Below are 26,505 nucleotides of genomic sequence, written 5' to 3' on the forward strand. Positions count from 1 at the left end.
TTGTCTATTATCCCCCTTCCATTAATGCTGCTGTTAACTACCACATGGCAAGCACGAATTCAGCAGGTGAAGCTATCCCCATCACTTCCATCAGTTGATCTGCTCATGGGTTACCGGTGCCCTTCAAGGAGAAACAAAACAAAGCTGTTCAGAAGGGTGTGCTGCTCCTTTAGCACGGACAATGGAGCAAGTGGCCCCATTCCAGGATGCAGGAGTCCAGCACAACAAGACATAGATGCGTGACTGAAGCCACATGATGGGGAACATGTCAGAAAATGTGCTAGTTTCAGCTCTGCAAGCACACACAACAGCGCAGCAAGCCAGGTCAGAAGTACTAGCTTGCTGTACGGCTTCCTTTTGGCTCGGATCGATAATATTTGCTGTGCCGTTTGCTCCAAGTTATTTAAGAAGCCACCCTTCTGCTGTCTGAATCTGGAGATGTTGGCAGGAGATTTGTTTGTACATAATTAGAGTTCATGTACAGATTGTAGCACTTTGGGAGGGAAGAGCTGCAGAAAAGGCTTGAGTCAGTACAAAATGTTCCTCTGGCATCTCCTGGAAACCCTGAGAACATCACTGCACAAGGCCTTTTGTTGTATTCTCTCTGCTTGTAAACTATTTTTACGGCATGTTTGGCGTTCCACAATCCTCCCACTTCTAAGAAAGGACGATGCACTCGAGATGGTGACCTCCACCACGAGAATTGGGATGGGTCAAAGATCCAAACGTTAAATGGAAAGCATTGATCAAAATTACTTTGCAATAATCTTCCCCTTCCCTCCGTTTCTCAGAATGAAAACATGTCAAGAACCACCTCTTTTTTTCTTTTTTTAAAAGGGTCAAAATGTTAATGTTAATGAAGATGTTGCAGATTTCTTTTTAGAAAACCAACATGGGTAAAAAGATTATTTTATGGCCAGACTGTGCCCCTATTTGGATAAGGACAGCCTAACAACTGTTGTCTATGCTCTGGTAACCTCCATGTTAGATTGCTACTGCAACACATTATACGTAGGGCTGCCTCTGAAGACAGTCAGAAACTTCATTTTTTAAAAAAATATCATATTTATTGAAGTTTCCAAAAAATCCAAAACATAAAAAAGAAAAAAAGAAAAAAAAGGAAAAAAGCATTTAAAACCTTATTTTCATTAACATCTTTCCAGGACTTCCCCACCCCTCCTCCTCTTGTATTCCATTTCCATTAGATTAGTTCCACAAGTTCTTACCCCAAATTTAAAACTTATTATATTTAACCCAATATTCAATTTAGTTCATCTTATATAACCACTTTCCCTTTAAAATCCACCTTCTTTCAACATTAATTCCCCCCCCCCAAGAACGACCCCAATTCCCTTCCATGAATTTCCCTTTTTAATACACACAGCAAAACGAAATAAAAAAATAATAAAAAAAGATTCAAAATATAATTTTACACCCTTTGGATTCCAAATCTCCCTCCCCCCTTTCCCGGTATCGATCCCCAATGTCCATCAGTCTAACTGCTATCAGCCTGGAGACCTCACGTCCATGTCCAAATCTCTCTCAGCTCCACTTTGCCGGTTTTCTTGGTAATCTTTAGCTTCAAACACCCAATCTTAGAAAAGCTCTATCTCAAGAAAGTCCATTTTCTTCCATCCAGACCTCTATATTTAAGAGTAAAACTCAAATTCTGTTTCTTAATCCTTTTAAGTCTGAATGTCCCAAATGCTCTAACTTCCAGCTTAGTCCAATTCTTATTTTCCTTTGTGTCCTCCCTGACAGGCCGACAGTCAGAAACTTCAGCTGATGCAGAATTTGGCAGCCAGATTGCTCACTGGAGCAAGATGGTGTGAGCATATTGCATTCTGGCCTGACTGCACTGGCAGACAATTAGTTTCCAGGCCCAATTCAAAGTGCTGTTTTTGACCTACAAAGCCTTAAACACCTCAGGACCGCAATACTCAAGGACCACCTCCCTCCATATGAACTGACCTGGACCCTGAGATCAGAGTTTTAATGGGATAGATAATTTCACAAAATTTCCCCCCTGCTTAATAACAAGTTTGCTATATAATCTGCTCTATGATAAAAATTGTGGAATGCAGATTGCTAACAAATTTCAGTATGTGCATGCTTAAAAGAATGATGTATTGTGCAGTTTGAGATGTTCTAGTTGGACTATACCTTGGATTAAGAATGCTTTGCCTCAAATGATCACCCACTTTCTATGAAATAATTTGAGATGTGGCTTTGTGTAAAGGATATGAGACTTTTCCGTATAGCCATTGCATGTGACACATTTCTGGACAGTTGACAATGGAGAGAGAAATGGACAGCTTGATCAGTTATGAGAAGATGGAAATGATTCACTAGTTGTCAACTTGTTAGATATTTCAGCTGTTTGCAATTTAATATCCTTCGTTTACCTTTTATTATGAATGCAGATGTGGAGCAGCAGTTTGCTAGCATGCTACATCAACTCCATAGTATTTGTAATGTAAAATTATGACCCTCAAACTATGACGAATTTGAATAATCTGTAACAAAAATTAAACAGACGAACTGGAAGTCCAGTCCTAATGGTCAGCCTGCAGTTGTAGCTAAAGAGATGCTCTTCAGCATTTCAAGTTGGTTAAAGATCATGCCTGTGTGTCCCATTGTCTGTCTGTTGAGCTGAGGTCCTGCTTGCAGGCTTCTATGGACATCTGGTTGGCTATCGTGAGAACAAGATGTTGGACTAGATGGGCCTTTGGCCTGTCCCAGTAGCAAGGCTGTTATTCTTTGTCACTGAAGATCTGGAATTTCTCCTCAACCTGAAAGCAACAGGGCATGCATAAACTTGCATAATGCTGGGATGTTACTATAAAAAACGAGTGCAGGACTGTCTTCCAGAGACCATAGGGATTTCTTCGCTCCTGCAGCTATCCCAGTATCAGAAGATGCTGCGAGGACCTGGATTCCTTGCAACTCCACGTAAGCCCTGGTACATAGCAACTGTCCATACAGAGCACAAAAGGCGAGAAAGCGCAGTTTGCTGAGCCTCAGCATAATTTACTTAAAAGGAAGCTCCACAGAAATCTAGGTAACTTAGGTTAGGCTTAGGCTGAGAGTTGACAAATTTGATGGACTTGAACTTCTATATACCTTTCAAAACATTCCAACTCTTCATGAGAGCGAAAAACAAAGAAGATAAACTGAAATGTTTTAGTACCCTTTAAGGCTGCACAGAAGTTGTACAGGAGCTGTGTTTTTCTTACCAATCTTCTTATATTAAAGCCACAGCAGACTTGTGATAAAATCTGGTGCAAAATTGCAGCAGCAACTTTTTGGTTTTGAGCACCCACTGCTTGCAAAGTTGTGGCTGCAGTATTACAGCAGTTCCTGCCTCCCACACTACACTGCCCGTGTAGGTGGAGCACTGCTAAAATACACAAAAACATTCCTGAATGTAATATATGACTCTGTCCTTAAAATTTGATAGAAACCAGGATACACAAAACCCATCCGTAAAACGTCTTCTACAAGCAAATAAGTGCTTAAGATGAGATGCCGCTCTTGTGCTTTGGCAGATACAGCAGCAAAACTCATCCACTTGACTCATAATCATCCTTATGGAGTAGATTTTTAAAAAAGATTTAAATATGGGCAGCTGCTTTATAGAAGCTTGTGTTGGCACCAGTTGATTCCCTTTTTCCTGACTCCAGAGCCCTTGAAAAGAATACAGGAGCAGACACCATAGCAGTAGAAATAATTTAATTGCCAAACAGACGGTTCAAGTGAATTGGAACAAAGGAGAGGACAGCCAACGCTGCTTTTCAGAGGCTTGCTCTGCATTTAACAGCAGTCATCTTCTGCCAATATTTCCACAGTCAGTTAAGAGAGAAACAGCTGACAAAATGCAGACTCAGCAAAAACCAAGGAATCTAAATACAGGAAACAGTTAATGTTCTTCTGCCCTTCAAGTGATCCTATCCTATTGTTTTATCATATCCATCTTCAAAGGGACAGCTTAAGGCCAAAGCCTGTTGCCTTTTGACTCTGCCCTCCAGGAGTTTAACTTGAACAGTAACAAGGGTCCAATTACCCAGCCAACTTTCAGCACACATGCTCCAAGGTCAGCATAAAGGGTTGTAAGTTTAAATAGCCACCCCTTCCCTTTTGAGCAAACAGGTTCTTCTTCAAAAACTGATTGTATCTCCTTAGTTACAGCAATCACACCCTCCTGAAACAAGGTCCTGAGTGAGGCTGCTGGAAAACCGAATAAATTTTTTTCTTTAATAAAACCTTGTGTGTCTGCAGTTTACTGGCTCTGGTAAGAGGCAGCCCAGTTATGGACCGTTCTTTACTACACTGCAGTTCAAGCAATGGAAAACAGCCAAGTGTTTTGAAAGGGAACCGTGCAAGTGATTTATCTTTCCACATCAACAAACTTTCAACCCGATGAAGGAGTGAACCCCAGCAACTGTTCTATGGGTTTGTACCGCCATTCGTCTGCCTCCAGCTCTTCAACTAAACCAGCAAGTTTTTCCATCCGAGCAACTTGCTGATCTGCAACAAAAAAATTGACTGTGGTTAGCAATAAACTTTCAATTAAGCTTTTCAAATGAAACACATTAACAGCCATGAATAGTCTCTTGCCGCAGACAATTCTTTCATTGGTTACAGAAAAGTTCTCCCCCCACCCCCACTTCAGCAAGTTGGTTTCAATCTGCAACAAAATTTAAGTTTTGTTTTTATTTATAGATGTACATTCACCTGTGCCTGGAAAAAGCAGGATGAAAGGTGTGAATAAGTGTGAATAAGCCCCCCTTCCTTTAGTTGTGGGAGACTCAATTCCCCAGGGGGTGCAGGAAAACTCTTAATGTCTTCAAAGAGGAAAACCCTTTTGTACTACTGAGCTACAGATTACAATTACAATAGCTTTCAATAAATGTAAAGAAAGGTTGTTTATATAACCAGAATCTACTCCCCGGAAAAAGACACCAGTAGAACTGCTTTTGCACAGTAAACATGAAGATCTGAAAGGAAATCTGACTTCAGAACAGTCATCTAACTTTTAGTCCACTTGGATTGATTATTGCAACTGAAGGATTCTTGTCCAATCTGCTGGGCCACAGAATATGGCTGGAACAGTACATTATCTAGTTTCATACACAAAAAGTTAATCTAACCAGATAACACTTTGAACATTTTTCACAGAACTGCAGTACAAAAAATATATATGTATCCGATAGAGATCTCTTGCATCTTGATGGCACTTCAGAAATACCAACTGATCTCCAATATACCATGTGAGCCAGGAAGGAGGAGAGGAGGTCATATTCAAACCAACTGACCCGTGGGGCAGAGAGTGTTTTTTTAACAGCAGAATTGCATCTCACAAGACTACCTAGTATGAATGCAGCATTCATACTACTCCTCTTATGCATACAACGCAGGAGTAAGTAATAGAGGTTTCAAGAAATAGACTGCATAAATAAATATTGCTTTTGCAATTCTATTATCTGAGATAACATTGTGTCAACAGGTTCACAAGAGATCAACTAGATTAAGATATTTTTTTAAAAAAAACAACCACTTGCAAACAGGGTCCCTTCTAACTCTACAATTCTATGATTCTATGATTATGGAACTTTTACTATCGATATATCCATTGACGATTCTTATATAAGTTGGAGAGTACTTACCATGTTTCACTTGCTTTAATGTGGATGCAACCTGGTAGCTGAAAACAGATTCACATAGGAATCGCTCTGAGCCATCTGTAAAAAGAAGGGGAAGATAATTTAGTCTATGCGGGTGGTGCTGTGGTCTAAACCACTGAGCCTCTTCGGCTTGCCGATCAGAAGGTTGGCGGTTCAAATCCCCAAAACGGGGTGAGCTCCTGTTGCTCGGTCCCAGCTCCTGCCAACCTAGCAGTTCAAAAGCATGTCAAAGTGCAAGTAGATGAATAGGTACCGCTCCAGCACAAAGGTAAACTCTGTTTCCGTGCGCTGCTCTGGTTCACCAGAAGCGGCTTAATCATGCTGGTCACATGACCCGGAAAAACTGTCTGCAGACAAAACACCAGCTCCCTCGGCCTGGAAAGCGAGATGAGCACCGCAACCCCAGAGTCGTCTGCAACTGGACTTAACGGTCAGGGGTCCCGTTACTTTTTTTATGCCTCCCTATGTCCATCTAACGGTGCCACTGGAAACAACAACCATTTCTTTTTGGACCAAGGATTCAAGCCAACCTGGGTTTGGACTCATGGAGTACTGAGATAGAAAATGGTTTTTGGTTTTGTTATCATTAATAGAAAAAAGGGGGCGGGGAGTGACAATTAAACAACCGCCTGCAAGACTTCACAAAAACTCTGCCGGATAGCATCTCCAGGGAACACTGGGGAAATCTCCTGCCTGAAACCGTGGAAAGCCACTGCCAGGCAATTACACCAGAGAGAAGGAATCTATGGCCCTTCAGATGTTGTTGGGCTCTGGATCCCATTAGCACCAGCCACCACAGCTGGGTCAGGGATGATGGGAGTTGGAGTCCAGCAGCAACTGGATGACCACTTTTCCTGGACAATACTGAGCGAAATTGACCACAGGCCTAATTCTTTATAAGGCACTTTCCTATGCTACTGCACCCACGTTAAACAGAGACACTGGAATGCAAAATTTGAATCAGGGTGTGTCGTACAAATTGAGCAAGCCCCTCGCGAAGTTTTTCTCGCGAACGGCCTTTGCTAGCTGTTAGGGACAAAAGGCATTCTACAAATATAGCAAATATTGCCTAGAAACTTGGAGATTCCATTAACCATCACATAGATTTAGCTCAGTCAGTACAGCATGAAAACCTTAATCTCATGAGTTCATGAGTTCGAGCCCCACATTGGGCAAGATTCCTGCATTGCAGGGGGTTGGACTAGATGGCCCTCGTTGTCCCTTCCAGCTCTAGGATTCTATGATACACCATGGTTAAATAGCTGCTGATGGATCTACCCTCCACAGATTTGCCTTTCCAAGCCATCACTACATCTCAGGGAAGCAAATCCTGCAAGTTAAGTTTTTGTGTTGTGTGAAGGAGTATGCTTTTGTCTGCCCCAAGTATAATAATGCCAATCATCTCCTTGGGTGACCCAGAGCTATGAGAGGGGAGGCAGGGACTGCTCTCTGTTCATACGTTTTGTAAAACTCTATCACTCCGCTCTTTAGTTCTTTAGGGAGAAAAATGACTAAAGAGTGTTTTGCAGATGCTTCAGCTTTTCTATATCAGAACGATGCTCCCAATACCTTGATCAATTTGGTTGTTGTTTTTCTGCCCTTTTCTCAGCTCTACCATATCCTTTCTGAGATGGGGCACAATCAGGGTTCCTAATGCAGCCACACCAAACTTTATATGAAGGAATTATGACCTTGGCCAGTCTATTTTCAATCCCCTTCCCAATTATCCCTAGCACATAATTTGCTCCTTTCACTATCACAGCACCCTGAGGTGATGCTCCCAGTAGCAAGGCTACCCATGTGAAAAAAGAAGAATTAGCTCCTTAAGTGATATCTGGACTGAAAAACAGATCAACGGAAGCAGACACCTCCTCCTAACATCTATGGAATTGAAGTGCAGAAAACCTGTTCTTGACTAGCCTGTGTTACTATTGTTCGTTCGTTCTTTCTTTCTTTCTTTCTTTCCTTCCTTCCTTCCTTCCTTCCTTCCTTCCTTCCTTCTTTCTTTCTTTCAAAAAGCCAAATGAACTCCAATTTAATTGCCTTAAAATACAAAGACGAGGACTTTCACCCTTCAAAGAAAACAATTCTTTGGTTTTCTGGAAGTGTCACAAAGATAGTGGGATTTCAGTTAAGATTCAATAGCTCTTCAAAGCAGCTACAAGACGGAGCACCATGTCAGTGCCCAAAAGCAACTGTAGGTGATTCTCAACCCAAGGCTTTAGGGAGGTTGGGGGGGGGGAGCCTATTCTCCCCAGGAATTGCTAATCTCAGGAGACTATAGGTGACTCATCCATAATGGCAACACACACCTTGCCTACCTGAGAGCAATGGAAAAGAATAGGACAATACATGTTTTAGCATCTCAAGGTGCAATCTTAGCAGTGAATGGAAACAGTGGCAAAAGCAGCCGGTTTTTTAGCTGGCAACTCATGCTCACATTGCAGAATGTTAATCAATATGAGCATGGGTACTTGTCAAGTACAGGCAATCCAACATCAAAAATAGGCCACTATGCAAATCCCTGGGACAAAACCTCTAAGATGTACCATGGCCACATCACTCATTGAAGAGAGTGCATTAGCACCTCCCACCTTATGGGAACAATCTTCAGAGAGTAGTTAGCACTGGATTCCTCTAACTTGGAATTGCACAAGACCGCCAGCTTCCCTGCTCAGAAAGAAAATTCACTCATCCCAGCAAACAGGGTTAGGAATGGGTTGTCAGTCATACAGAAGAGAAAAGAGGAGGTACCATTTTGACTCCCCATGACCATCGTGTAGACTTCAGAGATTCTACTATAGAGTTTCAAGGGAGGAAAATGTATTAAACATGCCTTTGATTGTTTGGTGGGGGCAGGAGGGGAAATGACTGCACTCTATATACACTGAAGGCAGTTAGAGTTATGACAGAATGGAGCTAGTGGAGCAAATGGCTATAAAGCATATCACTAAAAATTATGGTTGGAGAGAAGCAGAAAGATTTCAGCTACCAGAAGTGTGAAGTTTTGCACACAGTTTCCTCAGGAAGAGACTTCTTCCCTGTGGAAAGGGACAGGTGTTTGGGAAGGGGTAGAGCAAGTGAGATTAGGTTTGCCAGACAGAGGAGGTTCCCCAAGCCCATCTTAAACAGTGGTAGCCACAGAGAATCATAGATTAGAGTTGGAAGGCACTGTGAGGGTCATCTAGTCCAATCCCTGCAATGCCCCACATGAGGCTCGAATTCACAACCCTGAGATTAAGAGTCTCATGCTATTAGGCAAGGGTTCCAGATGAAGTTGGACGATTTTGAAAACTAAAACTGAAATCAGTTACTGCACACTGCACACTTTTAGTGTACATTTTGAAATTAACATGCATCTGCAATCTGCCCTTACAGGGACTTTGGGCATAAATAAAACAGTCTTGTGCTTCGGTTGTGCCCAACTACAGTTTGAAATACTTTGCCTCACCATAGACATCTGTGTTTTCTCCCCTCTTCCTTGGAGGCACCCACAACTAGAACAAAGCAGGGATGTGTGGTACTTTGCCCCAAATAATTTACTGATGGGGGTACAGTTACTGGAAGGGTTTTTGCTTCATACTGGTGACCTGCTCAAACAGGGCAGTCAAGGCTTGGAGGAAATTTACACTTAGACAACACTGGTCAGTGACTGTGTGTGTAGACTGCTTCCAAAGGAGCCACCTCTGCACTCTTGGTTCTGTGGGCACTCAGTGGCCTTATACACCTGGCTTACCCCCACCCTGCAATTGCGGGATCTGAGAAATAATTTAGTACAGGGATTAATTACCTTAGTCTAACTCATGCAAGGGCTGGTTGTTTTAACTGGAGGAACTTCAGGTCTGTTTTGAATCCTATACATCTCTTTATTCTGCTGACAATTACCCGAAGAGTTTGCCTTGTAGTTTCATGAATACTTGCAAAGCATGCAAAGGAGTTTCTGAGGCTTAATATTTAACATGCTCCCAACATAGCCCCATCTGATGTGTCTGAATAGGATGCGTGAAGGTATCTGCTTTTCTCAAAGAAGACTACAAGCAGAGGGCCTGGGGCAGCAACCAACTGCAGGAGGTACCTGGAGAGGTCCGGGAGGGCCTTGGAATAAGGGGCCTGGTCACAACATAGCATGCACAACAGTTGTCTGGTGGAGGAGAGGAAGGTTGTCCTGGTTCTGTGGGGCAGCCTTCCACGATGCTCTGTACCTTGGAGAGGCAGAGAGCAAAGCTGCAGCTCCCACATTTGATTTTGCAGATGTATTTTTGTGGGGAACATCCTTCCCCATAGTGAGAGAATTGTAAGTGAAAGTGAAATATCCAAATGATTGTTCTAAGAGATGACATGCTCTCACATACAGCTGACCTCCAGCACACAGCCCAAAGGAACTCAGCAACACCATATTATGGTCAGTGTCTGAGCTGAGATAGATGATGCACTTAAGGCTGCAAAATGCACAGTCCGGCCAAAAGGACAAAAAGCCCTTTGAAGGACAAACATCTTGCTTCTGCCAGACTGTACTTCTATAACTCATCTGAGTAAAGCTGCACAGGCATTAAAGTTTAGTGATGTATTATTAGCCACCTAGGTCATTGCTGAGCACAGTCCAAGCACAGTTAAGCACCTTTAAGTCTAATTGTTTTTGTGGGACCAGAACGTGCTTAAGTTCTGCTGGATCACACCCACTATCTTTTATTTGTGCTGTCATTTCTAATACAGTGGTACCTCGGTTAACAAACTCAATCCGTTCCGGAAGTCCATTCTTAAACCAAAGTGTTATTAAACCAAGGCGTGCTTTTCCTATGCAAGTGTGGCACTTAAAATGGAAGTGCACCCCCGGACGGAGTATGTTCGGATTCCAAAAAAAGTTCGCTAACCAGAACACCTTCTTCCAGTTTTGAAGTGTTTGTGTTCCAAATAGTTCGTGAACTAGGCTGTTCGTAGACCGAGGTACCACTGTATAGAAGTTTAAAGGTGTCAGTTAAGTGCAACTGACAAAGGCAGTACATGTTACCAGGCCAAAAAAAAAGCATTTTAACTCGTTAAGCCAAGAGAACCACTTGGCTGGAAAAAACAACAACAACCAGTTTTAGTCAATCTTCTAAGATTCCTTTTCTTCTTTGAACATATTGCTTCCTGAACACTACAAACCATTTTGCAATCTATGGCATTTATGTCCGTGCAGAATGATCTGTAATGAAACTCTCTTAAAAGCTAGATTTCTCCAGATAGGAAACAACGTGGAATTTTCCACATAATGTCTAGCAGCCGCAATCTGTAATCCTTCAGCCAGAACTGAACAGAAAATTATACTTTTCAAAGAAGTAAAATTTATTATTTTAAAACTGGACATATATACTAACTTGAAGGAGACATGAGACGTTTGATGCAATATGCAGCCGCCATGGCTCAGAGGTATGTCACTGACAAAGGCAGACAAATGATGTTTATGTGTTGGAGCCTATAAACTTCTGAAGTGGTTTAGAGTCAGGGTCCAAAGAACTGGGTAGCTAGTTCTGCTTTTCTAAAGGAGTGCTCCCAACTTGTGCATCCCAAACAGCAGTTTTCCCAGTGGTTTCCAGAAACGAAGGGGAGTAGGGTGGCCAGGTGAAAAAAGATAATCGGGGCCCTGCATCTTTAATATTTAATATTGCTTAGAACTGAGAATTGCAGCTGGTGTAGCCAAGCTGAAAATGTCCTCCTTTGTGCAATTACTAAAGGTGCAGGAGCCTCTTTTCCCCCTGACTACCCTGCTGCAGGTTCTGCCTCCCATAAGCTTACACCACACATAATAATAATAATAATAATAATAATCACAATACATTTATTGTCATTGTACAACCGGTGTACAATGAAATTAAATGAGCCCCCCCCAACACACTGAGGAGCACAGACATGGTCACTGATAAACAGCAAGTACTTCGCTCATTGGTACTGCTAGCCAATACAATGCATTCTTCCTCACAGGATCAGATCCAGGGCACATCAAGCAGAACACACAGTAACCAGAGAGATAATTCCAATGCAACTTCCTGCATGGGGTGAATATTATCTCCATAAGTGCATGTTCTCCCGAAACTGGTGAACCTCAAAACAGTGCTATCAGCAGCAAGCCTACGAATGGGAAAGATGGTGCCTGCAAAAAATCGAACAGTACCTCTGTGGCCAACACCCTCTTTAAACTACTCACTCAACAACTCCTAATGAGCACCTAGCTGCAGCTTCTACCCATTATTTAAAGCTATTTATGCCCCACCCTTCAAAGAAACTTTCCCAGGGCAGCTATAAAAGAGCAAAACAAAAGAGAGAGAGAGAAATTATATATAACAAAAGCAATGAAAATATATGCAATAAAAGCAACAGCAATAAAATCGAAATGAGCAGATGGCTCATTTGGAAGATCTGAAAGGTGTTTTCCTGGTACCAAAATGATACTGCACTAGAGGCCAGGCAAGCTTCCTTAAGTATTCCACTGGACCACTGATCAAGGAGGTGGAGCCCCCAAAACTCAGTGCTCTCCTGTCTCTCCCACCCCTAGATAACAACGGTGTGATAATAAACCAAGCAGTGTTGTTGCTACGTGGTGGAGCCAAAATGATCAACCTTTTTTTAAAAAGGTGATAGAACAGACTGTGGAAACTATCAAGGCATCTCTTTATTAGCTGCGGCCGGCAAAATTCCTGCAAGGATCTTAGTAAACCGTCTCCTAACTATATCTGAGGCTACCCTTCCTCAGTCTCAAAATGGGGTTCGACCTTATAGGGGGACAGTGGACATAATTTTCACTCCTCGACAGCTTCAAGAAAAATGCAGAGAGCAAAATCAACCGCTGTATATGGCGTTTATTGACCTGACTAAAGCTTTCAACACTAAATTGTAATGGCCTGTGGACTGTCCTTCTGAAAATTGGCTGCCCAGATAAATTTCTGAACATCCTTCAGCTCCTCCATGATAATATGACAGCAACAATCACAGGTAACAGTGGTTCTCAAAGTGAACCATTCACAGTGGGATTAGGTATTAAACAGGATTGTATTATCGCCCCAACTCTATTTATTATTTTCATTGCCATGATCCTATACATTGTCAAAGGGAAACCCCTCACTGGGGTAAAAATCATATATTGAACAGTAGTTCTCCCAGTGGTTTCCAGAAGCAAAGGGGAGTAGGGTGGCCAGGTGAAAAAAGATAACCAGGGCCCTGCATCTTTAATATTTAATACTGCAAAGAAGAGAGAGAATTGCAGCTGGTGTAGCCAAGCTGAAAATGTCCTCCTTTGTGCAATTACTAAAGCCCTGCCCTCTTTCCCCCACAACTACCCTGCTACTGATGGAAAGCTCTTTAACTTGAGTTGGCTGAAAGCAAAGAGTACAGTTACTATAACTTCCGTCATAGAGCTTCAATATGCTGATGACAACGTGGTGTGTGCACACTCAGAGGGTGACCTCCAAACCATCCTAAATAGCTTCACAGAAGCTTACAAAAAGCTTGGCCTATTGCTCAACATCCCAAAAACCAAAGTGCTGCACCAACAAGCACAAAACAACCCCTCTGCAGTGCCACAAATCCAACTCAATGGTGCAACGTCAGAAAATGTTGATCACTTCTCCTACCTGAGCAGTTATCTTTCCACAAGGGCCGACACTGACGCTGAAATCCAGCATTGCCTGAGCTCTGCAAGTGCAACTTTCTCCTGAGTGAAGTGCAGAGTGTTTGAGGACCTTCGCAGGGAAACCAAAATGCTTGTTTACAAAGCTACTGTACTACCAACCTTACTGTATGCTTGTGAAACATGGGCCACTTATAAACGTCATCTCCAACTCCTTGAAAGATTCCATCAATGGTGTCTCCGAAAATTTTTACACATCACCTGGGAAGACAGGCGAACTAATGCCAGTGTACTGGAAGAAGCAAAGATCACCAGTGTCGAAGCAATGATTCCTCAACATCAACTTTGTTGGACTGGTCATGTTGTTCGGATGCCTGATTATCAACTTCCAAAGCAACTACTCTATTCCAAACTTAAAAATGGAAAGTGTGATGCTGATGTCCAACAAAAGAGGTTTAAAGACTCTCTCAAGGCAAATCTAAGAAAAATGTAGTATAAACACTGACAACTGGGAAACACTGGCCTATGAGTGCTCCAGTTGGAGAACAGCCTTCACCAAAGGTGTCAAGGTGTCTAAGTCAGGACAAAAGGGAGAAACGTGCTAAGGGGAAGGCACGTTTGGCAAACCCTCACCATGATCAACTCCCACCCAGAAACCTACGTCCCCACTGTGGAAGGATGTGTGGATCCAGCCACTTCCGGACTCACTATTAAGACTGTGCTCATTGAAGACAATCTTACTCGGCCAAGAGTGATCACCAAAGAAGGAGAAGGAGCAGAGAAAATCAGTCAGGAGGCCTGCTGGAGAAATAACCAGCAGATGCCGGCAATGATCCAACTAAACATGGGGATCATTGTCTTGGGGTATGTCTGCATCGGACACCTATCTGCATGCTGGACCCTACTGTCTGTGCCCGTGACTTCAATTCTCCTAAGAATCCATAAGCAGAGATTCCACATGCAATCCTTTGTATGGGCTTGCTGTTGCAATTCAAGTGAGACGTCTTCCTTCTCTGCCCATTTCCCTAACAAAATCGGATCTTTTGTGGGCTGCAGGTGGCTATATCTGGATTCCCAGGGGATTATAACTTCTGTTTGGGTGCTTGGTGGAGCCCTGGAACTTGCAACTGAAGGTGTCAGTTGCTGTCTCCCTAACCTGTGAACCATGGAGTCCTCCGTGTACAAGGAAGGCACTGCAGGCTCTTTCAAGCAGCAGGTTTGTGCAGAGTGGGTGGGGGTGTCTACTATGTTCCATGGTAGAAGCGTGCTAACGCTGCCAGGCTAGATGACTGCAATGTGTTATACATGGGGCTGCCTCTGAAGATGGTTTGGAAACTTCAGCTGGTGCAGAATTCAGTGCCCAGGTTGCTCGCCAGGGCAAGATGCTTTGAGCATATTACACTGATCCTGGCCCAACTGCACTGGCTGCCAATTAAGTTTCCAGGCCCAATTCAAAGTGCTGGTTTTGACCTATAAAGCCTTAAATGGCTCAGGACTGCAATACCTCAAGGACTGCCTCTCCCCATATGAACTGACCCAGACCCTGTGATTGTTTTATTTTATTTTATACCACCCATCTGATCATCATCTAAGGTCCTTCTTCATTTGCCTCTTCTAAACTGTGGGGGGGGGGGGTGTAGGTCTGCAAATAGTTGATTATTTCAACCAAATGCCTGATGGAGAGGTAGAAAACACTACCGAGAGACAAAAATTGAATCTTTAATGGGGGGGGGGGGGAAGATAAGATACTCTGATCCATGTGAATGATCAAAAGGCTAGAAATGCATATTAATATTCACGAAAGATGATGCATAACACTATGGTTCTTTTGGCATTTCACCAACTTGCAGCTAATCTTACTGTATGCTCTTTGAAGAATCAAAATTCAGTTTCTGGTCTAGTATCCCCTCAAAAAAGTATATTACAATCTGAGACCCTTGCTTTAGGGCATGGTGAGGCAGTGGTAAGAAACCTGTGGCCCTCCAAATGCTGTTGGACTCCAACTCCCATCAGCCTCAGCCGGTATGGTCAATGGTCAGGGATGAGGAGAGTTGTAGTCCATCAACATCTGGAGGGCCAGAAGCTCCACGTCTTTGCTCAACAGGCTGCCAGACTTGACAAATGGCAAGAAGTGGCCCACCCGAATAAGGAAGCCCTGTAAGCAATTTATCCCCCTGTAAGCAAGGCTGATTTATCATTATGCTATCAGAAAAATATTATTAAATTATCAGAAATCTCTCCTCCAGCTATCATAATCTTTACTGTTGTAGTCATGAGAAAAGGCAGGGGGTGGTGGAGGCAATTGCTTTGGAGATATTAAGCGTTCCTAACTGTGGTGGAGCCATACATTCCCCCTCCTCATATGAGCAATCCATTTAGTATAAGTCTCACCAACTATCACCCCCTCCCCCCCCACACTTTCCCAGTACTATTTGCAACAAAGTGGGGGAAGGATAGTGGGTGATTTTCAGTGTAGGAAGTTTTTTTTTTTAACTTCTCTTAAATATATGTGGCAGCTGAGGAGTCTTATTTCTTCTTTTGGGAACAAAAAGCCTCATCAGACATTCTCTCCTGGGCACATGCCCAGTAACACAAAAAATACATCAATATTTTAATTGGTTCTAGAGGCTCATTAAGCTTGAGGACAAGCATTTAATCTTAATTAATCCAACAGTTTGGCATACAGATGCTAATATGTATACATATTAATTAGGGTTGTGACACAGTATATAATTAGTGCAACATGGCAAGTATTCATGCAAAGTGATGGCATGATCTACAGAGTACAATTGCTCTTCCCTCCCCACACCGAACTCTGCATATAAAACTCTAATGAAAAGCAACTACCTCTCAAGAAAGGAAACAGCAACTATACCCACCCATCCTGCCATGTTTTATAAAGGAAGAGTTCCATCCCAACTTTCTGTTTTTTTAAAAAATAAATGCCTACCATTCTTGGATGGAGAAGCTACACTATGTGATGGCAAGTGCTTCCAAAGCTATTTTTTTTGGCGATGAGCAAGTCCCCGTGCCCATGCCTTGTGTTGTTTCAATATGTTAGTTTTTAGTCTTGAAATGCCTATGGGGAAAAGATTCATTCTTTCAGCAAAAAGACCTAGGATGAGTGAGTCTGGAAACTGCCACCAATTGCAAACCTTAAGGACACATCCGATTCAAGTCCCACAGCTGAACGGTGCATCCTATTCCTGATATCGGTAAGACTTGTGAGCCACCTGTTATAGGGAAGGCAGCTTCTAAAAGCAGACCATGCCATACCCAGATATGGCAATTGGATAAATATAATTTGTTCTTGCTATGCACAGGACTAATTGTACAATTCAGTTCCATTCCTACTCCTAAAACGTAAATGTAAAGAGGATCCATCCTTTCTTGCTGTCATACTGTTAACTGTCCTGAGCTGTTGGGGGAAATGGCCAACTCTATCCTAATAAATATAATCTATACTGAAACTTTACATATACTAGCAATCGATTGCTTTCAAGGATTAAAAGACATACAGGTCAGTATAAAGCTACCTAGAATTCAATATCTTGCTCCAGCAGTAGAACCCAGGGCAGCTTTATTCTGACTGATATGTATTTGCATTGCTAAGTAGTAGCTACTGCCTCAGATCTTAATGAACAGGCTATCATCCATCAAGCCTGAGCAATTGTACTGACAGCATAGCATACTGGCCAAGAAATCTAAGCCACTGAAATAAAGTCTGACAGTCAAAAGGCAAAGTGCCCTTACAAGAGTCTAAAGACTACTTGGGACTCTGTAAAGGCGGGGGAATGAAATGCTTTTGCTGCTTCCTGCTTGAACTCAAAGTTTAAGCAGGGAGAAGATGGGTAAGTGTAAGCAAGAGGAGGAGAAAAATCCAGGCGCTGCCAAGGCAAAATAGGAACATATGGGGAGAGTGCTGATGCACTCCAGTCCAGCTTGTAGGCTTCCTGTAAGGTATCTGGTTGGCCACTGTAAGAATAGGAAGCTGGACTAAATGGGCCTTTGACCAGATTCAGCTGTGCTCTTATGATGTCCTTAAGTGTGTCTGGAGATCTATTACTGATAGGATTGCCAGATGCTAACCTAAAAACTTTGCTTGTCTGTTTAAGTGCTTGGAGATGCTGCAGCCTCTGACTTTACCCCTTTGGCTTATCTTGCCTGCTGCAGAGCACAACCAGTCCTGCTTGATGCAGAAGGCAGGACAGAAAGATGGGTCAAGCATTAACTGAGTAGAAGGTGCTGTGGTTGCATGCTCTCCTTTATGAGCCCAGAGGCTCTGAGACAGGCAGTCTCCTGGCTAATACCGGGCAGCTCCTAAGTATCCAAACGGGCTCTATAATTATCTGCAGCGAATCCTGAAACAAGGGTGCAAATCATACATTGCCGACATTCCAAAGCCCAATAGATCAGATCAGCAATGCAACATCAGCCGAGTGGTGCCTGGAATCAATGCAGCTTACTGGGCGAACGACTCCATCCAACTATGCAAGTTGAAGAGATGCAAAGGGATAACAAAAGTAGCACAAGCTCCACTAGAATGCACACAGCACAGGGCAATCCTGAGCAGGTTTACTCTGAAGTAAAGTCCCCCCCCCCCAGGTTCATTGGGGCTCACTCCCTGGAAAGCAGCATAAGCTGAGAGCCTGTATGCCACACACAAAACTATTTTACCGCTACTACCTCCTGGCTCTTAACCACTCTCGCCTGCACCAATAGAAAACCACTTTACTGCAAAGACCTACGGAAGCCCCTGCTGCACAGGCACAAGGGTGAAAGCTTATGTGATGTTTAGCAGTGCCCTTTTTACTCCCTTGACGCAAAAGGAGGAGATATGCAGAGCAGTTACCTTCTAACATTTCGCCAGCTCCTTTGGGGTACGTAAAGAGAGCTTTTCTTGGTGTGGCAAGGTCTGAGACGCTGAACCCAGACCCAGTTACGGAACTTCCGCTAACTCCGCCAGCCGAAGACGATGACGAAGAGGCAGCCATTTTGCTCAATCTGAACCTAAAGGCAAGAGAAAGGAAGACATGAAAACCAAGTGCTTCAAGTGTATGTACCATCTTGATTGCTTTCTTCTTCGAGAGCCAGTGTGGTGTAGTGGTTAAGAGCGGTAGTCACGTAATCTGGGGAACCGGGTTCGCGTCTCCGCTCCTCCACATGCAGCTGCTGGGTGACCTTGGGCCAGTCACACTTCTTTGAAGTCTCTCAGCCCCACTCACCTCACAGAGTGTTTGTTGTGGGGGAGGAAGGGAAAGGAGATTGTTAGCCGCTTTGAGACTCCTGAAGGGGAGTGAAAGGCGGGATATCAAATCCAAACTCTTCTTCTTCTTCTTCTTCTTCTTGTGCTGTTGTTTACATTATGTGAGGCTATCAGTGGAGGGAGTGTAGCAGCACACAGCTGAGTTAACTGGGGGAAAACAGCATTTTGTTCACACATAAGATAATTGGGGAATATATTCAAATTAATGGGGGACTTGGTTTGAGATAATGTTCTGTTTGTCTTAGCAAGAGAAGAGTGTAACTCAAGTGGCCAGTCTAGCACCAGCTTCTGGTCAAAAGGTTTAGCCCTGCTTCCTAGGCTGGAAGGAAGGTCAATGTATTTATTCCGGACCCATGACTCAAATTAAATTGAAAACCTGCTTCCAAGCAAACCCACAAAATCTAGGTGCCTGTGATTATGAGAACAGTGACAGAAAAAACAATTTCAGAGACTGCCATCCCAACCTAAAACAAATCTTCTTAAACATATCTGAATAAGTGTGAATGCACATGAAAGCTTATACCCAGATCAAACTTAGTTGGTCTCTATGGTGCTACTGGACTATTTTTTAAATTTTTTTATTTCAACTGCGTCAGACCAACACAGCTATCTACCTGAATCTAGAATCATGGAAGGCACCACACTGAGCTGCAGGAAATGTAAGTCCATCGGTATCTGAAGAAGTGTGCATGCACACGAAAGCTTTTACCCAGAACAAACTTAGCTGGTCTCTAAGGTGCTACTGGACTATTTATTATTATGTTATTTCTTCTTAAACACAGTAATCTCTAACATTATCGATGGGGCCTGCTTCTAAGTCTGTGTATTTAGGATTGCAAGCTGAGAAAACAGATCACACAATCACAATATAGCTGTGTGCCTTTGAGCTAGAATTGGCAACTTTTTAATTCCCCCACCAGACCATACTATTGAAACACATCAAGATTCAAAGGGAGCACAGTGTAAATCCGCCTCCCACAATTTAGCTAGTTTACATAACTCAATAGATCAAAGCTGGAGGCTGTGCTACATATCTTCTGTGACCCAGCACAAAGTCTGAGCTAAGACAGCAATATGATTTGAAAAGGATTAACTTGCTGAAAGCTTAATTTATACTAATTATACTCAACATAGTTAATGCCGATTGTTAAATATAAATGATAACAGAGAGGCATGGCAGCTTACATATCAGCTGCATGAATTCACGCTATTTCAGACACCACAGAGACCTTTGTACCAGGAAAGGTTTTAACCAAAGTTATGTCCCTGATAGCCAGATTCCATGTAGCTTCGGTAGTGATGCAAATTCCTTCCAATCTGATGGGACACCATGCCGACAGAAATGATTATTCTCTGCAGTGCAGGCTGTGGCCTAACATCCCAAGGATGAGACACTGAGAATAGGTTAAAGCATCATTCATTCAAATAAATAGTAGTTTTATTGAAGTGCTGCAGGGCTTTCAAACCCAGACAGTTCTCATCAAGTCAGGTACTCAGAGCAAAACATGATTGCATGTTCCACACCATCCATCTCCACCCAGCAACTCTGAATGACCCACATACTGTGGCTCCGGGGAGAAGTGCAACTGCTGGATCTCTCAACAGAAGATGTGGGCAAGCCTGCCATCAAAGAAAATGCTGGACATGTTGCAGTGTGCTTGGCACTGTGTACACTTAACCAAAGGCTGGCAAGGAGAAAATGGCTCAATTATATGTGGTGTGTGTGTGTGTGTGTGTGTGTGTGTGTGAGAGAGAGAGAGAGAGAGAGAGAGAGAGAGAGAGAGAAATGGGATTGCTGCAGAATTTTAAAAATCAAAATAGATTTGACTTTCAAACACAGTCAAGTAGAAAAATATGCAGCTGGATATTCTGCTTTTCTTTTTCTAAGAAAAAAAGAGAGTCTACAGAAATCAAACAGTTTAACCTTGGGAGCCAGGTTTCTTTAAACCCATTAGGAATTAAGAGGTAGAAGATGAATATATAAAACTTGAATCTGCATCTGTAGGACAAACAAACAAAAGCTACAGGTGCTCTTGTTCTCAGCAATGCATAAGAATATTTGGACCACAAGCAGCCACAGCACCATCCCCAACTCTCAAGTCTTGACTCTTCTTCACCTTTTGCCACAATACGTATGGGTACCCTACTGCTCCATTTGCTCGCAACATGTTTGCTCTTAGAAACAAAATGCAATAAAAACTTTCACCACTGGGTGGCAGCCAGAATGCAGAAACCCAAACTTTGGAGTTCTGCGGCACCTCAAAAGCCAAGGTCAATTTCATACATTTCATTATATTGTTTGCATTTATTTATTTAATAAAATGCATACACTGCTGGAATGTGGGGGAAAACCTCAAAGCAGTTTACAAAGGCCAGAGAAGTTTCCATGAATCTCCCAGGGGTCCAGGATGCATTAGGTTCACATGCTTTTAACTTCACTGTTAGAAGATTAGGTGCTCCTAGACAGGAATTTGGTATTGTGATCAAGAACAGATTGAAATCATTATAAAAGGTCACAAATAATGAGCTTTAACGTGCAAAACACACCTGAGCCAAGTGCTCACAGCTTTTCCAGCTGCCACTTGGGTGTGTTTTGCAGGCAAAAAGCTGTGCCTAGGCGGGTGCGATTTTTAGAGATGCCATGCACATTTATTTTGCATTCCAGATACCAGTTCTCAAGTGCAGAAAGTAACAAAAGAATTGGCCCAAGATGCCACAGGATTCTTTTCACCATCAGAGGCTAACAAAGATGGGTAAAATCTTTTAAAAGTAAGATACAAAACCTTCAGGTTGTTTTGTGGAGCCGGCTATCTTACAGTATTAACTACTCCCACAACCTAAAGAAAATGCTCTTTTAAGCTGTTAATGTAGATTTTTTTAAAAAAAAAAACCTACAACACACATAACACAGTTAAAGCAACTGCTGTCTGTTTAGTCACCGAATACCTACTGTTTTTATTATCCATTCCAGATCTACCACAATTATGTACAACATCTTCCTTCCTCTTTTATGAGCCATGCAGCCCATTTCACATTTGTAAATCGCCATACTCCAATGACTACCTGATCAATGGCTCAGCATGGTACCCAAGCATTTGCTGGAGGAAATACATCTTCCAAAAGCTGGCCACAGTGGGAGCAGTAAATTAATCCAATCAAGGATGGCTTTTTGTGAGCTTGTATTTCCTTGTGTTGTCCTAGCTAGTATAAGCCAACAAAGCTATCAATTCTGAGGTACACAGGAGTCACTGGATGGCCTATAAGCCAGACAGGGGTTTTATAGCCTTCTTTTTAAAAGACTTCAGTGTCTTCTCTGCAACAGGATAGAGAATATTGGGAAAACCGGTTCACTGATTTTGAAATAAACAAAGGAAAGAAATCTAGTACAACTAGAATCTCTCTAAGTAGTTAAGCATGAAGATTCAAGTAGCTGTCCTTTGGACTGTAAATGTAGGCTCTCTCTCTCTGAAAGGTCCTGGGCATTTCAAGTATTCTTCTGCTGCTATGCAAACCCATCAACATACCCCAAACCTCTTTCTATCCCATATGGTCACAGACATAGGTTAATAACCTGAAATGTGCTTCCATCAATTAAGTTCCGGTTAGAATCACAGCTACTGCAGATTCAAAAAAGGCACTTTTGGGGGTCTTTATGAAAGCAAGTTCAAAAAGAGTAGCAATGTAGTGTTAGTCTGTTGTGACAAAAGAAAAACCACACACCTCAAGGTGTTTTGCAACACCTTAAAGACTAACGAATGTATTGTGACACAAACCATGCAAACCTATGCACATCTGCTAGAAAGCAATTCCAATTTAAATCATCAGGACTTACTTCCAATTAATGATGCACAGAATTGTACTGTTAATCTCCTTACCTCTGTAAGGCAACAAGTGGCTTCATGCCATTTGTAGTCAGAGAAATCCCACAAAATACAAGAGGATATGTAATATAATAATGTAATGAAGGCATGCACAGCAAGTCCTGAACTTGGGATGGAAACTCAGTTCATGGGCGCCACTGCCACACTCTGAGCAAACAAAGGAACTGCAGGGAAACCAACCAGGAAGCCACAAGTGCACCCAAGTGAATCATGCGGCACTTCACAACCTATAAAAATGCCCCAGTCAGACTTGCTGTCTCACCTAAGCCACTAGAAGACGCTTGCTGTTGCTCTCTGCCCTTCAAGCAAACATGGTCAGAAGGAAATCAAATAATCTACAGCAGAGAGACATTAGAACCCGAACAAATGCAAAAGAATCAATAGGTTAAAAATGGATGTGACATTGTACATGCCTTTAGCCTTGTGTGGGGGTGTATGGGGTGTTAGGGGAGGGGTAATACCTCTGGTGGGGGACACAATGTGCTCCTGCTGGGGCAGTATGTCCTCCTTGGTCCCCACCCTGCACTCAGCTCTCATCTGTGGCTCCTAGAAGCTGTCAGCATGCGACAGCGGCCACACCCCCATCTAGCTCTTCCTCACATTGACTATTTTTTAAAAAACCAACCAGCCATGTCAGGGCTAAAAACATGAAAAATGTCACATCTAGTTTGGCCCTTTGAGTGATATACCATTGCTTATATGAGATATGAAATAAATGGCTGTAACACGAGGCATTTCCCAGAAACAGAACAGTTGGAGGGGTGTGTCCCCACAAATATCTTGCTAAAGTTCTGAGACTGCCAGCTACCTTCATACTGTACCTCTTCAGTCTTTGAGCAAACCTCCTCATAGCCTCAACAGGGGCTTCAGTGTCCACCAGAGATAGCATAACATGTCTGAAGCTAGTAGGGCCGGCCATCAGTGTTTCCCCATATCACTGAGCCAGGCATAGATATACGGGCACCTTTGTGGGGTCACAATTGGGAGAGGACCACTCATCATGCTATGTAGTTGTAGGCCAGTGAGCAAGACCTATTACTAGGTTGGTTCATTCCACTGTGTAGTAACTACTTTGTTAGTAGATGTAGGTAGCAAATAGCCTCACAAATTTTGAGCTAGGTGTCAGCAGGTTTAAAGAAAAGATTTAAAGACACAAACCTAACCAATTTCTGCATCCTATTGTTAAAAAAAGAGATTGCTTCTCCTTCTCCCGCCCCAGCCCCACAACACACTTTCCCCTTACTTTGCAGCCAAGGGCTCAAACTCCTGGAAGAGATCAACAATGGCTTGGCTTACATGTTATCAAACTATGGCCTAGTGGGACCGCACAGGGCTCAGGGAGAGGACCCTACAGCCACTCTGCTCATCCTTGGTCTTCAGTTACAGCTTGTGGTTTAAGAAAGCTTAAACATAAGCCCCAGTCTGGATGTGAGAAAATGGCTTTCCAAGAGCCCATACACCTGTTTCCTCTAAGCCATAGTTTGGCACAAAATGATGTGCAAATCAGGTCAGTTTAATGAAGTAATGAGGGAGGGTACCATCTAAAAGAGGCAAGAAGGGTGAAAGTTAGGCAGAACGAAATCTGTATCTTTAAATTGTGTCCTGACATGGAACTGCAGGACATTTTGCAGAGAACTTTTAACTCAACGTTAGTGGCTACTGTGGGGAAAGAAGTTTTCAGATAGTGAAACAAGAATCACTTTAGCTCTGTTTAGGTGTCCAGCTGTACAAAATATGTAGAGGTCACTAGGCCACCCCCAACACACCTGCCCCACACTCTCCACTCCCAACCATGCCATATTCAGCACAAAAGTCTGAAGGGAGATCCAAAGCATATTCAACTTAACATACTTAAAAACCTCTCCGCAATCAGGAATTCTGATAACACAGGTTATGATCACAAGGAGGCTGCGGTTCAACTCAACCTGCATTCAGTGGCAGGGGTGGATGCTAATGCTGACGGGTGGATGGGTTGAGTTTGCACCCCCATGCATTCAGCTGAATAGAACTTTTCTGAACACACTTTCCTTGTCACTTGATTACACGCATGGGTGTTGCTAAGGGGGGGGGGGAGAAGCTGCCCCCCTGAAATCAAGTAAATCAATAAAAATACTTAACTCACTGAGGCTCTGCCCTCTAATATAAAGCCTGCCCCTCAACATAAATCCTGGGCTGGCTATGCCCATGATGTCACGTGCCATACTGAGACCACAAGGTCAGCAAATGGGAGAGGTGCTGTACTATTGGAGTAACCCAACCAACGGAATTCTTGTGCCTTCAAGAATGACTTCCAATGAAACTCATTGGGGAATTCATCATCTTATTAAACGCTCTCTACATTTTTGAGTACCATCTTGAGGGTTTTCTTTTCAACCATGCACTGACACGCTTGCACTGAAACAGTTTCCAGGTGCCCACGTAGACATGATAAGCTACCAAAAGACAGTCATGCAACTACCTTTAAAGGTAAAGGTACCCCTGCCCGTACGGGCCAGTCTTGACGGACTCTAGGGTTGTGCGCTCATCTCACTCTAGAGGCCGGGAGCCAGCGCTGTCCGCAGACACTTCCGGGTCACGTGGCCAGCGTGACAAGCTGCATCTGGCGAGCCAGTGCAGTACACGGAACGCCGTTTACCTTCCTGCTAGTAAGCGGTCCCTATTTATCTACTTGCACCCGGGGGTGCTTTCGAACTGCTAGGTTGGCAGGCGCTGGGACCGAGCGACGGGAGCGCACCCGCCGCGGGGATTCGAACCGCCGACCTTTTGATCGGCAAGTCCTAGGCACTGAGGCTTTTACCCACAGCGCCACCCGCGTCCCTGCGACTACCTTTAGGCTGCAGTGGTATCTCTGCTGGTTTGCAATAAAAAAGCCACCCAGTTGCACAAGCACTTATTACATATGGACAATCAGGGGTTCACTTCTTGACATGACAGATACAAGCACAGACATTCTGTTTAGCTAGTTCGTTAATTGAACTATCTGTTCTGTATAGAATGTGACCTTCACAGAACTATTGCAAGAATAAATCAATATCTATGTACATCCTTTGGTTTGCCTAGCAGACTGATCCCAGCCCCAGTGAATTCTTTTTACTCTCAGTTGGGCTAGCTTCCCAGTTGCCTTGTTTGTGATGATAATTACCTCCAATCATGAGGGCAATAAAGCAGAATAGACATTTTATTTACTATATTCTGGGTCACTGCAAGTGTCAACTGTAAGTCATTAATATATTTTCTATTTGAATACAAAATGCTGGAAGGTGAGGAGAGGGAGGTGATGGAACCACGGCCAGCTATGTAGCGTTTCTGCTATGCTTTAAGCAGCCTTTCCCCCTTTATTTTCCAAAGACCTACAAACTTGGTCCTGTGCATTGACTTCAAGAACGTAAAATTTGCCCAACTTTTTATACACGCCTGTAAAACGTCTGCCTACCCTGCAGATTTGGCAACCAAACATTTCCCCTCTTAATTCGAGCAGCAGGATCCTTTGCGTGCCTACTCAGAAGGGAACCCTCGCTGCGTTCAATGGGGCCTGCTCTTAAGTGCGACGCGACTAAGGCCCACTGAGCTGGCAGGACGGTTTCCGCAAGTAAACATGCACGGAAAACAGGGGTGGCAGCATGTCCAGAAAGAAATGTGGGAACGGCGGAACTCACCGCGGCGTTACACCCCGCCGACTTGACTTTCAAATGCCCAGTGCGCTTGCGCCGTGGCGGGCAACCGAATCGAAAGACGCATGCGCGCAGCCACCCCGCCAATGTGAGGTAGATACCAGGCCGAACAACCGCGGCCTTTTGTTACTCGCCCGTTGGCCTCCCGGTGACCAGCCACGGCCGCTTTAGTGCGCCCCACGGCACCCCCGGTAAGTAACGCGGCAGAATCTCCCCTCCTTATCTCGTCCTTACCTCGCTTACCCTCAGCCGCCCTCAACTTCACTTACGAGAGCCTTACCGGAATGACGTCGGCGAGGAAGACGTGCGCGCGCCTGGGAGGCTGGCGGCCACGAGCACGCCCTGAATACGTACAGCGTCGCTTGAGGAGGCGGGGGCCTCCTCCTCCTCCCTCCTCTGG

At 43.5% G+C, this 26,505-nt stretch overlaps 2 protein-coding genes across 6 annotated transcripts in view; one reads left to right on the forward strand and one right to left on the reverse strand.

The window, feature by feature from the left end:
• Positions 1–3,715: 3,715 nt before the first annotated feature.
• On the reverse strand, positions 3,716–26,499 carry ANAPC16 (anaphase promoting complex subunit 16). Of its 3 annotated transcripts, none has more exons than XM_028729586.2 (4): positions 26,386–26,499; positions 18,140–18,297; positions 5,667–5,741; positions 3,716–4,527 (listed from the first exon to the last, which is right to left on the reverse strand). In XM_028729586.2, exons 2-4 carry the CDS (start codon positions 18,279–18,281, stop codon positions 4,412–4,414), a joined length of 333 nt encoding a protein of 110 aa, XP_028585419.1. In that variant the 5' UTR covers positions 18,282–18,297; positions 26,386–26,499; the 3' UTR covers positions 3,716–4,411. The 3 variants fall into 3 exon arrangements, with proteins under 3 accessions (XP_028585419.1, XP_028585420.1, XP_028585422.1); XM_028729587.2 differs by having other exon boundaries at positions 26,340–26,484; XM_028729589.2 differs by having other exon boundaries at positions 26,349–26,410.
• The window catches only part of ASCC1 (activating signal cointegrator 1 complex subunit 1), a 54,578-nt gene continuing 54,219 nt past the window's right edge, over positions 26,147–26,505 (forward strand). For all 3 annotated transcript variants that reach the window (XM_077930507.1, XM_028729584.2, XM_077930509.1), the window contains exon 1: positions 26,147–26,296. The gene's annotated coding sequence lies outside the window, so the exon portion shown is untranslated. The remainder of the gene's footprint in view (positions 26,297–26,505) is intronic.

Source organism: Podarcis muralis, chromosome 6 (assembly GCF_964188315.1).
Source record: "Podarcis muralis chromosome 6, rPodMur119.hap1.1, whole genome shotgun sequence".
Lineage (NCBI taxonomy): Eukaryota > Metazoa > Chordata > Lepidosauria > Squamata > Lacertidae > Podarcis > Podarcis muralis.